At 31.8% G+C, this 17,795-nt stretch overlaps 1 protein-coding gene across 1 annotated transcript in view; it reads left to right on the top strand.

Moving 5' to 3' along the window:
- The first annotated feature begins 874 nt into the window (after positions 1–874).
- Positions 875–17,795, top strand: part of LOC133181962 (uncharacterized) — a 99,721-nt gene continuing 82,800 nt past the window's right edge. Inside the window, exons 1-2 of the mRNA XM_061316624.1 lie at positions 875–1,111; positions 4,673–4,784. Of these exons, the coding sequence (XP_061172608.1) occupies positions 1,042–1,111; positions 4,673–4,784 (182 nt within the window). The 5' untranslated portion in view covers positions 875–1,041. The remainder of the gene's footprint in view (positions 1,112–4,672; positions 4,785–17,795) is intronic.

Here is a 17,795-nt window from a genome sequence, read left to right as displayed (position 1 = left end):
CCCGGAAAAGCGCTGATCCCCTCCCCTTCCACTTTCTGTAATAAAAGTAAAATCAGCCACTGAAAGGGGGGAGCACAACCAAAATTTTCAGTATGGGGAGCACTTCATTGAACAAAAATTCGGCCTTGACAACATGGGCCCCAGTCTGATTGAAACCACCCCCCTTCTCCTTACACTCCTGACGAGTGTAAGAGAAGGGGTGCATGGTTTTAATCAAACTGCTTGAGCCTGGGCCAATAAAAGTCATCAGGTTTGATTATTGAGGGAGCAAATAAAGTAGTTTTGTTTTTTCATAGTATACTATATATCGGCAACATTATTGGGACCCCCCCCCCCCCTCCCCTCCCCCTATACATTCATGAATGTTTTCAAAAGTCAGAGACAAATTGTTTTTAAGAGATATGCCTATAAGAGAAAGCTGAGAGAAGCGCGAGATCTCGTTTAGTGATTTTGTTTTAAGTTGGTACATTTCAAATTTTTTGGTATAATTCCAAATTATGTGGAAAAATTCTAACGTTGATTAGGCCTAAAACATGAATACATGTATGGTGCTGTCGACTGCCTGGACATTTAAACCGTCCTATTAGTCCTTAGGGGGTGCCGTATTGACAATAACAATAATTACACAAGCGATGTAAATAACGACTTATTAAATTCCCTGTCAATACCTATCTACAATTTTGATCCGGAAAGTGACGTCTTCAAGTCATAAAATTTCTTAACGCTTGTTGTTGCTTAGCTACATTATGCCAAATCTTGCGACATTGAGCTTTCCGGGTCACTGAGAAAATTTTCACCCAATCGTATCGTGCGATACCCGAGTCTCGATCAAGTAAGCGTTTGAAAGAGCTAGTTTCGGTGTGCATGTAATACTTAGAAGGCAGGGATATTTTTGTTACACAAGATTTTCGCGATTTCTATTACATATGAGAGAGGAATGTAGAATCATTAAGAATTTTCGCAAGGGAACATTAAACGGTGTCGGCATGTGATGAAAATTTAAGCGCTGGATCGCTTTAAATAGTATATAGACCTTCAGAAATGCAAGGAAGGTTTCGCACACAACGAATTTTCATTTTCCACATTGCGTGTGTTTTGTTATTAGAACTTGGTAAGTGCATGTAACGAATTATTTTTCCCCACTATTTCGGTTATACAAAAATCGACCCTGTATTGTAAATAGTAAGGTTTTTGTTGTTCAAACAACAATTTTTTAAATTAATTTAATTATTGAGACCAGAGATCTAGAGAGTAAATAACATATACATTGCCTGGCCATAAGTGAGTCATAATTTTATTTTTCCGCTATATATTTCATTGAAAAATGCATTTTTCTAAAATATTATTGCAGTGTTATTTATTGCTCATTTTTTTATGATTAAACACCATAAAATGTAGAATTCTTTGTAGTTTCTCAGGGTTCGACACTAACATTTTTAGGCTTTAGTCCGGCCGGACTAGTGCTTCTCTACTTTTACTAGTCCGCACGCGATTTTATGAGTCCCTCAAAAAAATAAATAAATAAACCATCAATGTTTTGTAACGGTTAATTTAAAAAAAAAAAATTGCAATGTACTTTTTATACTTTTTTGAAATAAACAAAACATTTACGTGAAATGTTTTATTCCAAGATTCGTTGAAATCTCGTGATCAGGAACTACGATCGTATTCCCGATCTCGTTTGTTTTTCTCTATACATTACATCCAAACGTCCAACATCTTTCTTTATGTATCATACTAAAACATGATGAACTAAAATGTTTAATTTCATATCAATCAGTCCTAAATTTGAGCGCCGAATTGACTCGGAATTACCTAACTTCCCGCCAAGAAGCTAGAAAGCTAAAAATACATGCGGGGTTTTCTTTCCAGTGAAAGTTGTCGAGAATCGAACATCGGTAATTGATTGATTTTTTCCAGAAATTTTAATTAGTCCGTTCGGACTAATTAGCCATAGATTTTATTAGTCCGAATGAAAATGTATTAGTCTGAGACTAACGGACTAAGGTTAATGTCGAACCCTGTTTCTTCACATCATTTCAGAATAAATTGTAGGGATTGCAGTGATATAACACATCAAATGCGAATAAAAAATTTTAGGACTCAAATTTGTTAAAAAATTATAGTATTTGAGGGAAAAAAAATTTATTTTGATGATTTAATAAATTATTCTCAATGATTAGTGTATCTTGTTTAGTAATCTGCATGATTCAGTGAAAAAATCATGGAAATTGGGCTAAAATTGACCTCACAATAAGTTTTTAAAATAATTGGTTTTTCAGTGAAATATGTTATAGTAAGTAAAAATGCAATTATGACTCACTTATGGCCAGATATGTAGGCAATTTATAGATGGGACAGGGAAAATTTTTACAATCGCTAAAACTATGAATCCTCGACAGAAATGAAAAAAACTGACCTTTGTAACTAACAATCATAATTATAATGTTGTATATTGGTATCTCATAATATCTTGGTACTTATTTCTTAAATTTTGTGTAAAAAAAAGTTATCAAAATTTCTTACTTTAATTTTTCATCAAATTCTATCCATAAACCGACAATGGAACCCATATGATATAATGAGAATTGAGTATACAGGTTGGAACCAATTGGTAGGGATGGGTATTGCCAAAAATTTTGTCTCTTGATATATCATGACTTTTTTTCAAAAGTATAACTATTATGTGATATTTAAACATGGAGTTTTTATTATGATTTAAACAGTTAAGTCTCTCTCAAATACTAGGGCTGTGCAAAAATATCGATATTCCGGTATATTACGATTCCTTAACAAAAAATTTCGTATTGTGATACGTTTTTCCAGTACCGGTCGGTATAACGGTAAAATGCTTGGGCTTGGGTTTTCTCATAATAAAAGTAATTTAAGATGCCAGAAATGCTTTCAATCATGCCAAGCAATAAGGTTCCTGTTGTATGGTTGAATTTCGTTGTAAAACTGAAGTGAAGTCGACAAGAACTTTTTTTTGCACAACGTATAAGATACACAATAGTCATGTAGTTTTATTCACTCTGATTATAAATGGAGTTTAATAAATAAGAAAAGAGCATCTTGACTGTTATTAAAAATATTGCAATACATATTGCAATACAGTTTAAAATATTGCAGTATATCCAGGGATCGACACTAACTTTAAAACCATAGTTGCCAGCAGGGCTAGCAATTTCCATTTTTTACTAGCCCTGTTCATGTATTAGTTGTCCAGCAGCCAAAGGCTGCTTGCCAAGTCGCAAAGCGACGAGGAGGGTAGGTGTGGGAGGGTGTTTCCCCCTCCTACTGGTGGGGGTATGGGGGCTTCCCCCAGAAAATTTTGAAAATAGAGATACCAAATCCTGCATTCTGGTTGTAATTTGGGTAAAATTATATGTCACGCTATGACTGTACCTAAGATATTTTTCTATTTGAAAAATTCCACATTTACAGTCATTTAGGGTATTCCGAATCACCTTGTACATTTTGACTCACAAAAAAAAATAATTTTGATGTTAAAACATGTATGAAAATAAATTAAACAATTATCAGGTCTTACAATATTACTCTTTAACGTGAACATACTCATGCATGCTTGTACACATCTGTATTGAATGTATTTCAGTGTATGATAAAAAGATCAACAATGACCATTGTATACCTGAGCTAGTCTTTAATAGCTTTTGCTTTGTCATATTATAACTTTCATATCCCTCGCATTTAAAGAAAAATATCTGACATATTTAAAAAATTACAGTAGCCCTGCAGGGCAAGCTTAAAGACATGTTTAAGTTGCTTGACCTCAATTTTCAGTTGTCCTGAGCCAGTAGGCTACCGTTAGTGTCAAACCCTGATATCCCAAAACAAAATTCCCAGCCAATACCCAGCCCTATCAAATGCATAATATGTACATTTTTCCCACTTCCGCTAATTTTAATTCAAAGTTTGAAAAAATGCTTTCTGGAATTTATAATTATCTGTACCTGTATTTTAGTCTTCATATCGCAATATATTGAACAATAAAAAATCATGATGTACTGGTATATTGATATAATCGTGCATCCCTACAAATTGCCCAAATATTTATTAGTACAGTAAAACTAGCAAAGTACCAGGAATGAACAGTATATATTACACGTAACTTTTTTAAATCTATGGGGAAAGAAAATCACTTTACCATAAGCATGAATTTTATTGTTAGCAATTTGTTTGCTATAACCATGTTTTTACTGTATGTCTTTTTATTTTTGTGAGTGTGGTAAATTTATTACCAGAACATCAGAGTACTTTAAACAGATACTGACATTGAAATTTTCTATTTTTTATTGTTACTGCAATCTAAAAATGTTTTATATGACTTCAGCAGTCAAATGTGAATATTTAGTCCCACTGACTGATCTTAATCCAAATCTGGACATTAGAGGATGTGATATAATATGATTTACAGTTGAGCAAATATTACAGTAAATGTTGAATGAAATTTTTTTTAAGTGACAAAGATTAGTGTATTACTGTGTGAACATGTACAAAAGAAAAAAAATTTACATTTTTTATGAAAAAAAAAATATACGAAACCAATTGTTTCCAAAATAGTAGTGCTTACCTGGAACATCAAACACTTCAGACATGTTAGAATTGAGATTTTTAGAATTATTAACTGAATGATGTTTTGTTTTTTCAGACTTGACCGCTGCCCAGTGTAACTGTTCGACCGACTGTGTGACTAGTTGTGCTGCTGGACAGTACTATAGTAGTACCTCATCATCATGTATCACATGTGAGCCCGGTCATTAGTAAGTATTATTTAGCCTATGTAACCAACATAGAAAATTTATATCTTTCTCTGCCATGTCACACATTTTCCATGCTTTATCTCACTGTTAGACTTTGTTGGAAGAGAAGACTTAATGTTTTAAAAGTTTTCCTACTTACAAAGTCAGGTTTCAATGGGGGTTCACAGTTCTAGAGCATTACACAATTATATAAGAAATAATGGTATCTTTCAGTGCAAGGTCAAATTTAATATAAATCAAACCATTTTAAAATTTATCTCAACCATATTGAAAAGTTATCAGGAAATAAGTAAAATGACATTTAGAGAAGGAATTTAAACATCATTAAATAGGCCTTCACACCTCAGATTTATTTTCAAATGTTTGTTTTAGGATTTTAGATTGGCCAAGGTATACAATTTACATGGACCCTGCTTCTGTGTATCTGTCTATAGAACTCAGGATCCACAAAAAGCTAAATACATATACATGTACATATACTTTATCTGTTATACAAAACTCTGAATTTTACAGAGACTTACAAATAAGTATATTATAATTATGTATTTATCAATGTACATAAGGAATGCACACACACAAACACACACACAACCCATGTAAAATCTTAGAGAAGGGACAAGTGTGTTATTTGTGTAATATCTATGTTATATTACATTTTCACAGTGGAATACTGTAATTTATTTGTTGAATAAATGAAATTCTATCACAGTGTGAAAGGATATATATCAAAGTGATCAGAAATGTCCATGGCAATTTACTCTCAATTTTCCTTCCCTTCATGAAGAATGTTGTAAAAAAAATACTCCCTATCCTTTATAATATAGAGAGTGTAAATAAAGCATCCTGACAGAAACTAAAACTGTCCAGGTTTCTCTTAACATGTTGCTGAAATCCATGTTTACAATGTATTCAATCTCACAATTGCTAAGCTATGACATCTCAACCACTCAACTACAAAGTCACAGCCTAGCTATGCCAATGTATTATGAAAGACAGATGCAAAGGGAAAATCAAAGAAAATGTACTAAGCAGAAAATTCAATATTTTTTAGTTGGATATGGAATTTATTTGGCTCTGGAGACAGAATTTTTTATTTTTTATTTCACACTCTTGGTACACACTCTTGAAAATATTTTGAAAAAATCCTGTCCTACTCGTGAAATAAATTCCATATCCAACTACAAAACATTGAATATCCTTTAAATATTTCTTCCAAGCCCCTAAATGGCAGTCTGATAGATGCATTTCTAAATATTAGTTCAGGTAAATTATGCAACCTGTTGGGGTGACCATTATCATTATGTAAATGTGTAATAGAAAGATGTGGACCAAGTTCTTCTCTTACTCTACTGAAAGAACTTTAATTCAATGAGATTAATATATTGTTTTGTGGTGTGATTCAATAATTATCGAATGTTCTCAGGCTGATTGCTGCATGACACTTATAGTTTGTGTCAAAAAAATTGATGATGCATAGCAAAAATGCTCATATTTCTTGAGTATTGATCGTAGTGTGAGGAATTTTAAAATTTAAGTTTATATCAGGTTATATTGTGCTTTAATATGGGTTTTAGTATGAACAAGCAGATTGATTTTGCCTGCAGTTTTAGACAAGCTATTTTTTGTTCTGTTATAGTAGATAATATTGAGGACAAAGTTCTCCTAAATCACTTAGTATTACTCTCTATTAAACATGGTTAAAACAATAGAAAACATTTAGAGAATTTGTGTCCTGTTACATCCGTCAAACATTGGTTAAAGAGTTCTGTAACATGTTTGTATCCAAGTTCAAAATCCCCCACCTCCATTTTAATGAAACAGTGACTGTGTATAATGTCAATTAATTCTTTTAAGTCAATTTGATAGAACCTTAAATGTAAGAGAAATTTAAAAATTTTGAAATTTGAATTTATGTTCAACTCTAAGGATCCACTCTATATTATTATTTCTTATAGCAGTTTTCTTGCAGTAAAGTACCTTAATTTTAACAATTTTTGTATGACAAAACATACAGTTTCTTGGGATTATAGTTTTGGTAAGGAATGAGCAAATAGCTGCAAATACTGTGTTATACAGGTAACTCTCGATACCTCGAAGTCCGCGGGACCGAGGAAAAACTTCGAGAGATCAAGAGTTCGAGTTTTCAAGAGTCAAGAGTCTGGAATTTTCCGGATTTGTTGACAGGTTTTAAAATTAGTCTTACCGAATGTAATGATTTTCATGCAGTGCTAACCTTTTACACGTGGTTTTTATAAAAACAACGATATTTTCTCGAAATTTAAATGAATATTTCATTAAACTGAGTAAAGCAAAAAATGTATATTGTCATTTCATATTTATTTATTTATTCTTTGTAATACGGACATCATACTACGCATCCGTTACATGAAAACGACATTTTACAGCGTCGTACATTGCATTGACTATTCCAAACATGATCACTGAACGCAGTTCTGTAAGTATTTGTCCAATAATAGTCGTCATACTGACTTTGAGGCTGTTTCTGCTTTTTCATATTTCGTTTAACTTTGACACTGACTCAAAATAAAAATTAAATTAGTGTTCCGTCTTTTAATCAATTACTACTTTTCACTGACACTGCGTCTCTAAATCATCCTAAGACAGACGATGATAATTATTTTAATAGCATATAGGCAAAATAGGATTAATTATAAATCAATCATCACCTTGCAGCATAAGTGTCACCCGAATAAACATCCCGGTCCTCGAGACCCGCATCTTCTGCCTGGGGCCATTTAAATGTCCAGTTAAAGGTGCAAATTATATAACCTTGTATACACATAGCCACTTCGAGGTATCGAGGGTAAATTCTAATAGAATATGCATAGCGGGACTGCATTTTGACTTCGAGGGATCAAGGGTTTCGAGAGATCAAGAGTTCGAGAAATCAAGAGTAAATTTGCTTAGTTATATAGGGGGAAAATTCGGGACCGGAGACTCACTTCGAGCGATCAAGAACTTCGAGAGATCGAAGTTCGAGCCATCAAGAGTTACCTGTATTTATAAAGACGATAACTATAGCCTAAAAGTTGAAGTTATATTGATTTTCTTTTTTTTCTTGCTTTGTCTTAGAGGAAGCTTTTATTAAACCTTGTATCGTTGATTCAAACCTTGACACATGACAACTGATTTAAACCAATATATACCCTTGGTAGAGAAAAACACAGGTACATGACGTGATTCTAAGATTGCAGTATTAAATGCACTATGAAAGAACAAACAACCTTCATTAATCTTTAAATTTCTTAACAAGGAAGTATTGCTAATCACCATTGCTTTACAATCTCTTGCCTTCTCATGGTTCTGTTCACATATATTGATAAAGCTGTAGATACACATGAGAAAGAGGTCATACATTAATCAATGCTTTAATTAGACATTGGAGACTTTCAAATGCAAATCATACTCTTTAGTATGGATACACTGAGTGGTGACTGTATCATTATTTGATGCTGGTGTGTAGATGAGTTCTGAAGATTCATTGTATGGAACCCACTTTAGATTATATTGACATATAGATAAATATAATAAGTACATGTCCTGAAATATTTATATATATAATTATTAGCAGCTAAAAAAAAAATCAAATGCCATGCATATGTCTTGAACATAGTACATGACTTGTACATGTTACAAATGATACAGCACATGTTTTAAAATGAAAATTAATATTGGGGTGTGCTGATGTTTGCTTTCATGTATAGGGCTTTCAACCTTTTGAGGAAAGTGGAGTGTTTGCTAAACAGAAACTCCGAACCATTTAGCATTTATTCAGGCTGATTTATGGATCAACTAGCTGAATGTAGGGTATGATCTGTCAACAGAGATACCTTCCTTATGAATGTGGACATTGTCTCCTAAGCAAGATCACTTCAGTAAACTGGCACATCTTTATATTTGTTTAAACACAAGAATTCAGTCTTAATTAAATGTTACCAGTCACACATGGAAAGTCCATCCTTCTATCAGAGAAAAAAAAAATTAACTCTTAAGATATTTATTTCTACTAAATACAGGACCTGTGATATATTTTTTTTGATTACTGATTACTAAAAAAATTTCCTACCATTTTGTAGTAATGTTAATTTAAATACAATCTGAGTTAAAATTTAACACAACTATAAGTCTCTAAATACATGGAGATGACATTTTATATCCTGCACTGATATCAGTGATATATATGTGATGAAAAAAAAAAAAGACCGCATGCATCTGCACAGGCTTTTATTTAAATTGATTATCTTGACATCAAACATGACAATTCCATTGAACTGTATTTGAAACTTAGGAAGTAATAGATAACATGTATTAAAGACACTTGATTGTGGTAAGTTTTTTTCCTGAGTTGTTCTTAAATGCCAAGGGTCTTCATGGATACCTTGGTATCAAAACTATGTAGTTATGACCAGCTCTGAAATATGCATCAATCATTTTACCTTATAGAATAACTGAGAGTGCAGCAAGCGTCAAGTCCTCACATTTATTTTAAACAAATCACTTTTTGTATTTATCATCACCTGTAAATGCTCAGGTTTCCACAATGTTGTTGATAGTGTTTAGTAAGGTTTTTGGAAGACAAGTAGTGAAGAGAACTATCGAGGGATATAGACTTCAGGAAAAGTGGTCTGCTTATCATTTAAAGTGTGAAAACATAGAGCTTACACACTTCATAAGATTAATAAGAAAAAAATGTATATTTATCATAAAATGGTCATAAATATTTTATGTAATCCCAGTGGTTTAATACCTGGTACCGGTAGTTATGAAACAGATATCGAGATAATGAACCACCATTTTCCTAGATACCATATAATTAAATGCTATTGCACATTTTCATAAAATTGCAAATAAATTCTGTTAAAGTGCGTAATCCTAAGTAAATTGTTTTGTAATTTATATTTAGGCTCCACCATGAATATGGCAGGGACAAATAGTGTAATTATCATGTCTGTCTTCTATTGTTCCATCTGTCCATCTATTATAATTAGTGTCTAGCTCAGTCTTAGGGAATTAATTACTATTTATTGACAAGATATTTTAAACAAACCTTATATGCTAGCTAGTATACATTTATGGAATGGGTATGAGGGAAATAGCAAATTTATGGTTCCCCAAGGGAGGAAACTATTTCCAGAGGCGGCGAAGCCGCCGAGAGGAATAGTTTCCTGCCAAAGGGAACCATAAATTTGATATTTCCCTCATACCCATTCCATAACTGTTTTATTATACCGAAACAATCATGGGAGATTTATAAAACTAGAGACTCAGGCATTTTTTAAAACAATATAGAGGCATTTAAATAATCACAAATACATGTGATTAAAAATATTGTAAGATAAATAATGCATCAATACCAAGGAAAATAAAATTATCAGAAAATATATAATAAATTCACTGACACTTCAAAGGATTATCGTTGCCTTCATTTTGTTAGAATTCCAGTATGAATTTGACATCGCTTGTCGAAATGTTTTGAGGTCATAGTTACATTTCTAATAACATTACGTCACAGACTCGAGATTCCTTGAATGCTCCGCCCACTGTTCATTTGAGTTGGTTAAAATTATTAATAAATATTCATGAGGGAGTAGTCCCAGGGAGTAGCTCTGATTTTTCAGGGAGTAGTCCTCAGATGAGGGAAGTAGTATCTTCTCAGGGAAATAAACAGTTTTATGGTATTAATTTTATATAGAGTAATAACAGTGTAGGTATAATAATATACAGTTATGGAATGGGTATGAGGGAAATATCAAATTTATGGTTCCCCTCGGCAGGAAACTATTTCCCTCGGCGGCTTTGCCGCCTCGGGAAATAGTTTCCTCCCTCAGGGAACCATAAATTTGATATTTCCCTCATACCCATTCCATAACTGTTTTATTATACCGAAACAAACAAAGCAGATTTATTAACTAGAGACTTAGACATTTTTAAAACAATATAGAGGCATAAATTATTTAAAAAATAATCAAAAATGCATGTGATTCCAATTTTGTTAAATATATAATGTATCAGTACGGAAAAAATAACAGTTTTATTATATATACCTCTACTGTTTTTACTCTATATAAAATTAATACCATAAAACTGTCTATTTTCCCGAGAAGATACTATTTCCCCCATCTGAGGACTACTCCCTGAAAAATCAGAGCTACTCCCTGGGACTACTCCCTCATGAATAATTATTTTTAATTTTAACCAATTAAAATGTGGGCGGAGCGTTCAAGGAATCTCGAGTCCGTGACGTAATGTTATTAGAAATGTAACTATGACGTCAAAACATTTCGACATGCGATGTCAATATCATACTTGAATTTCTTAGCAAAAAGAGGACAACGATAATCCTTCGAAATGTCAGTGAAATTTTTGTTTTTTTAAAATAACTTTATTTTTCCCGTTTTATATAGAGTAATAAGAGTAGAGGTATAATAATATGTATTAATGAAAACTATTCAACTGCAACAATTTTTTTTACCTTGACCTTTCCTTTGACCTTGACCTCACTTTTCTTAAATTTGTGTTTTAATAGCTCAGTTTTAAAGAAACTATTCAAGATATTTTTATCTGACTTCAAATGCTGATAGATATTGATAAGAACTATTCAATTGTGTCAACATTTTTTACCTTGATCTTACCTTTGACCTCAATTTTCTTAAATTTGTTTTTAGCTCAGTCTCAAAGAAACTATTCAAGATATTTTTATCAAACCTCATATGCTGATACATATTAGTGAGAGCTATTCAAATGTATCAAAAATATTTGACTTGACCTTCCCTTTGACCTTGACATCACTTTTCTTAAATTTGCAATTAGCTCAGTTTCAAAGAAACAATTTTAATTACGGTAAGATATTTTCATCAAACTTTAAATGCTGATACAATTTAGTGATTGCTATTGAACTGCATTAAAATTTTGGACCTTGACCTCACTTTTTTTAAATTTGCATTTAGCTAAGATTCAAAGAAACTATTCAAGATATTTCTGTCTAAACACATATGCTGTACATATTCGTGACATGTATGACCTTGCTTTTCTTAATTTTGCCTTAATTAAGCTAAGTTTCAAAGAAAATATTTAAGATATTTTTTATGTAAGCTTATGCACTAGCTGCTAATAATTTGGTGAAAAATTATCAACTGTATCCAATATTTTTTATTTAAATCGTGACCTTTCCTATGTCCTTTGACTTTATTATTTATTGTATATAAAACTTAGTTTTAAAGAAACTATTCAAGATATATTCATCAAACTTCATACACTAATACAAATTTTCATGTTTCATACATGTAAAATGAACCGCGGACAGGGCATTCATGTCCTGTGGCTATATTTCTTATTTTATTAATCATTATTATTCTGATTTTGCTTTATTTCAAGCATTCAAGTTTATGGAGAAAAAATATAAATCTAAATAACAAAATACCTGCACATTTACTTAGAACTGTAAATTAAAGGCACAGTTTAAATAACCTATGTAGTGCCACCCAGATCAAAAGACATTTATCTGATGCCTGCTAAGATGAAACAGTTTTACTTATATTGAACTATAATATAAATCTCAATACATTCAGATGTACAAAATGAAAGTCAGTGGGAGAGATAACATTAAATGAAATGCTATTCTGGAATGAGATGAGTTCTGAATGCATTCATTGGGTATTATCCCAAATTTGCCAATTTTAATGCCCCTGCATTGGACTTTAGTGGTTTGATTAAGTAGTAAAACCTTTTTTTTTTATTTACCTCAACAACATCGAGAAGAGAGATTTTTTTTTTTTTTGAGCAGGTTCATTTCCCAAGTATTAACTGTAAGCTCTTATAAGTGTTTGTGGGTATATCAACCATGAATGGTCATGTTAGATGTTGCTTTTCTTCTACTTCCCAGGAATGAATCCTCTGGTCCAGGAATCTTAATTAAGTATAATCTTGAACATTTCTTCCAGATTTTAAACAGCTCCTGACACCCCCCCCCCCCTTTCCCAACACCAACGGCTTCACTGTAAGATTCTGTTGAGCAAAAAGGTTCAATATCAAAGGTTCTTTAATAACTAAGTGCTTGAAGTTGGAGGAATGTCACACTTACCCCTGAAAGTTTTCTGGTGTACATGTTTAAATATTTAGTGTCTTACCAAACACTGTTTGTGTTGGGGATGATTCTAAGGAATAATATTTGATATTATGAAAGCAGACTTATTCAGAGTGAGAGAGGGAGTACACTTATACAAGATTTCTAATTGTGGTGTGTTTTAATGTTTTCTTTGTACAGTGAATACAAATCGTGCATGTACAAAGTCAAAATGTTTATTTTTCTATATCTGTTTTAGTTACATCTGTGCTTATACAAAAGGGGTCAGTCAGAGAAAAATTTAAAATGAATTCTGGTTTTAAGGTGTTGAAATCCGGTGTTAGTAGTTAGAGGTCAATAGAAACACAGTTGTTTAATTTGTCTACTGAGATATTAATTTTGATAAACATGTCAAAGTCAAACCTTTATGTAAAAATTCAAACCTATAGTCATAACTCTTTACAGGTATCTAATTTAGAATTGTGTAATTCAATCCTTTTATAATTAAGGCTAGAGCAAGATTGTCACCTTATTGTAATCATTTTAAATTCTTATCTTTTTTTGCTTTACAAAATGATACACACCTTTAGTATGTAATATAATTATATACATAATATACAAAATGAACATTTAAACTTTGTGGGCCATGTGGGTATTTTTAGGTAAATAAATTCTTAGGACCAACAGTGTGTTTGTTGTCAGCAATAAATATTGAAATATTTTTGTATTGTTTAAATGCTATACATGTGTGTAACACTGTACAGTTAAACTTTGGTTTGTTTTGAACATATTTTATTGACAATGTGTCAAAGGGATTGGACACAAGTTCTAAAAACTTAGATAGTCCTCTCCCTCTTAAACTATGGTATCTTGAACAACATATCGAATACCATAGAATATGCTTCCATATCAATATGACTACAGAAGGCTTTGCTGTTCTTGAGAAGGTTTTTAAAGTTTTTTCCTACATATTCCTATGTAAAACTTTGATCCCCCATTGTGGCCCCATCCTACCCTCAAGGATCATCATTTGAACAAATTTGAATCTACACTTATATATAAAGAAGGTTTCCTATAAGTTTCAACTTATTTTGGCCCAGTGGTTCTTGAGAAGAAGATTTTTAAAACATATGCCATCAATTTTTCACTATTTCTGAATTATCTCCCCTTGAGTAAGGGCGTGGTCCATCATTTGAACAGCTTTAATTTCCTTCATCCAAGTATGCTCTGCCAAGTTTGGTTGAAATTGGCCCAGTAGTTCTGGAGAAAAAGATGAAATTGTGAAAAGTTTACGACAAAGACAACAGATAAACTTTGATCAGAAAAACTCACTTGAGCATTAAATGGCTCAGCTAGGTGAGCTAATAACATGGTTTTAATATGTTTACATTCATATTATTCAAAATTAAACTTAAATATGTATCAGACCCATTTAATATGAATGTTACCTTCAAAATAATTTTTGTCTATTGACCGCTTTTGATGCAAAATGTATATTAATCTTAATGTGTTTGAACTTAAATTTGATCTTTTTAATGTCAGTGATATTGTGATTGTACATTTCCAGTAAGAGTATAAAACTCATGTTACTATAAATTTGGAGAAAAGTAATGTTTTAATAAATTAATAAAATATCTAAGATTTTAAACTTTTAAAGATTCTGTAGATTAATTGGGAGAAGTTTCTTAAAATCAATAAATTACTAACAGTTTAACCATTGTTATGAAGATTTATAACCATTAATTAAGCTAATATCTGCCTGAATTTGCGATGATTTCTATTTCTAGACACAATGCTCTGTAACATTTAGTGTTATTCAGTTACCAACTATTTCAAAAAATAAAAATTCAAAAGTAATATGACTTCATTTTATGATACTGAAATTAAAAAATTTAACAATACAAAATTACAACAGGATATGACTGAAAAGAAGAGGGTAGATTATGTAATTATTTGACAATCATTTAAAACTTTGAATATAAGAACTGAACATGGTGTATGTACTGTGTACAATTAATAACTATGTTTATACCTATGCAGGCAGACTGTGTCAGCATATGCCTAGGCATGCTCTGGGCCATTGAAAAAATGTTTCTGACATGGAGATAAAAAACACACAAAATGTAATCTTTATTTGATTACCACCTAATCATTAAAATCTGCAGAACATGCAACCAGTTGGTAGAATAATGACAAAGGATAGACTGTTTACTGACTGATATTAACAATTATAAAGGACTTTTCTTGATGAAAGAAAATAAACATTAGATTGGACAGGATACCAGAGCCCTTATATTCTCACAACTGGTTAATAGGTATTAATTGTCACATGTAGCCAGGTGATAATAATCTGCCTCAATAAGTAGGTACATTTCTACCTACCAGTATTTTATTACAATCCTTCTGGTATTTGATTCTGAGACTGACATGAATTCTGGCACTATAGCTGTTTGATATTTTCAGCCATGAATAAAAAAATACTTGTAATGTATGACATACTTTTTTTTTTGTAAAATAATACTACTTTATAATAAAATTATACCTAATATCATTCATGAATATGTATTTTAACTTTAATATCTATAAAAACAAAACAAAACAAAACAAAAATAGTTTACATGTAAGGCTTGTAAGCCCTTATCTTTAAGGGCAGTGCTAAGATGGTTTTTGCTGGGTGGTTTCCATTAATTATTGGAACTTGCACAGCTATCTAATAAAATATGTTTCTTAAGATTTAATCTACTACTTACACTAAGTTACCTGACTATTCAAAGCTATTAGAATGTACTTTTTATATATATTATATATTTAAAATTCTTGTATACATGTTAAATTGTTTTATTCAATTTACCTACCAATAACATTATTTACATTGGTTAATTATCATAGGTGAATAACAAAGGGAAATAACTTCTCTAATAAAGCAGCTAGAGTATTCATTCTCATAAATGATCAAAATAAAGGCCAATCCTAAAACCCCCAAAACCCCTGTCTCTGGGGCCAAGAATTTTAAATTTTGAAAGACCTCTTTCTCATCATAACCATGCACTTAGTTTCTCTGTTAATTATAGTGATTTGAACTCCCAGCTCTCTTCGACATAATCTCAGGTAGTGTGGATTCAAGTTTGTACAAATGATGACCCCTGATGACCCCTATGGAGGATCAAAGTTTTACATAAGAATATACTGGGAAACACTTCAAAAATCTTCTTCTCAAAAACAGCAAAGCCATGTTTAGTCATATTGATAATGGAAGCAACCTCAGGTAGTGTAGATTCAAGTTTGTTCAAATCATGAACGCCAGGGGTAGGTGGGGCCACAATGGGGGATCAAAGTTTTACATAGGAATTTATAGGAAAAAAGCTTCTTCTCAAGAACAGAAAAGCCATATTTAGTCATATTAATATGGAAGCACCCTCAGGTAGTGTAAGTTCAAATTTGTTTAAATCATGACCCCAGGGGTGGGGAGGGGCAACAATTGGGGATCAACTTTTTACAAAGGAAAAATAAGTCCTTAAAAATTTTCTGCTCAAGAACATGCAGAAAAGCCATTTATTATATTGATATGGAAGCATCCTTAAGTAGGTTAAAATCTTATCCCCCCCCCCCCCCACCCCGTAAACTTTTCAATACTGAACTGATGTGTGCGTTTTCCTAGCCAATGTGCTCAGATGAGCGTTGTGGCCCATGGACTCTTGTAATTTTTTCATATAGTAGTCTGATAAATGTGCATGCATATACTAGTACATTTGATGCATTTGTACAAACAAAAGTATGGAGTTAGACAAATAAATGTACCGGTACACTTCCTCAAACTGTGTAAGCCTTGCAGTAAGTAATGAAAACAAACTTTGATTCCCTGGTGACTGAAGTCTTAACACATACAGTTTAGACTTTATAGACACTGATTTGCTGCAGATTTATAGCTGCTCAATTGAACAGTTATTTTATTGAAAATTTATATTTGATTCTTTTGGGGTTTTTGAGTAAGAATTCCATGCTTCAGTCCTGTTTTGAATGACATATTACATGATAACAGATTGGTGCAATTTAAAGCTTTATTGTGTGTCAGTAATGGATGTATTCTGTACTGTCAATCCCATTAAGCAAGGCCTCAAATGTATTCTGAGCAAAGAGTATTGATTCAAGAAAAGTTGATTATTTATAAGCCCTTTCACATTCATATTTTATGGCCTCGTTTCTTTGGTGACATTACATGACTGCAACTTCATTTTATTCTCACAAGGAAAATGGAAAATTTTACACAGTTGATTCAAATTAATTATTAATCATTTGATTAGCTAAATTAGAACATGATGCCACATGTACAACCATTTTAAGAATTACCTTTATCTTAACACATACCTGTCCAGTATATAAAGCTTAAGATGTAAAATACATTCAGTATTGTATAAAAGTAATAAGTAATATAATGCCAAAATGTTAAAGAATCTAGAGCTCTGTAACTTATTTATCAGGTTTTTTTTTTAAATTTTTCTACCAATGGTAATGGTACCAAGCTAGCAGACAGATAGTTTGTGTGATGATGAGTTCTGCAGCACTCTACTTAAGTCCAGATTTGTTGACTTAGTAAACAATGGTTAAATAAAATAAGGAGGTTTGATAGGCCCCAGGAATGAAAAAAAGTAGAGAATGCAACTCTGTATCCCAATAATAAGAGCTCCAATATTGAATGCAATTAGAGGGAAGTTTGAAGGCTATTAGAACCTTTAAATATACAGCCCAAAAGATTTTTAAAAAAAATTATCAATAGCCTTTTTTTAATGTTTTTTTTTTTAAAGTTTACTTGAATTCTAATTATTTTGAATTATCTTAACTCTTTGCTGTCATTGGTATAGATTTCTTTGACTTTTAGTATGTACATAAACTAATTACAGTGCTAAGGTTTTTACCAAGGGTAAAGAGAC

This window comes from Saccostrea echinata, unplaced genomic scaffold, assembly GCF_033153115.1.
Source record: "Saccostrea echinata isolate AGI-Se365-2 ecotype Australia unplaced genomic scaffold, CSIRO_AGI_Sech_v1 ptg000009l, whole genome shotgun sequence".
NCBI lineage: Eukaryota > Metazoa > Mollusca > Bivalvia > Ostreida > Ostreidae > Saccostrea > Saccostrea echinata.
Note: the sequence above shows the minus strand (reverse complement) of the source record. Positions and strands in the feature narration are given on the sequence as shown.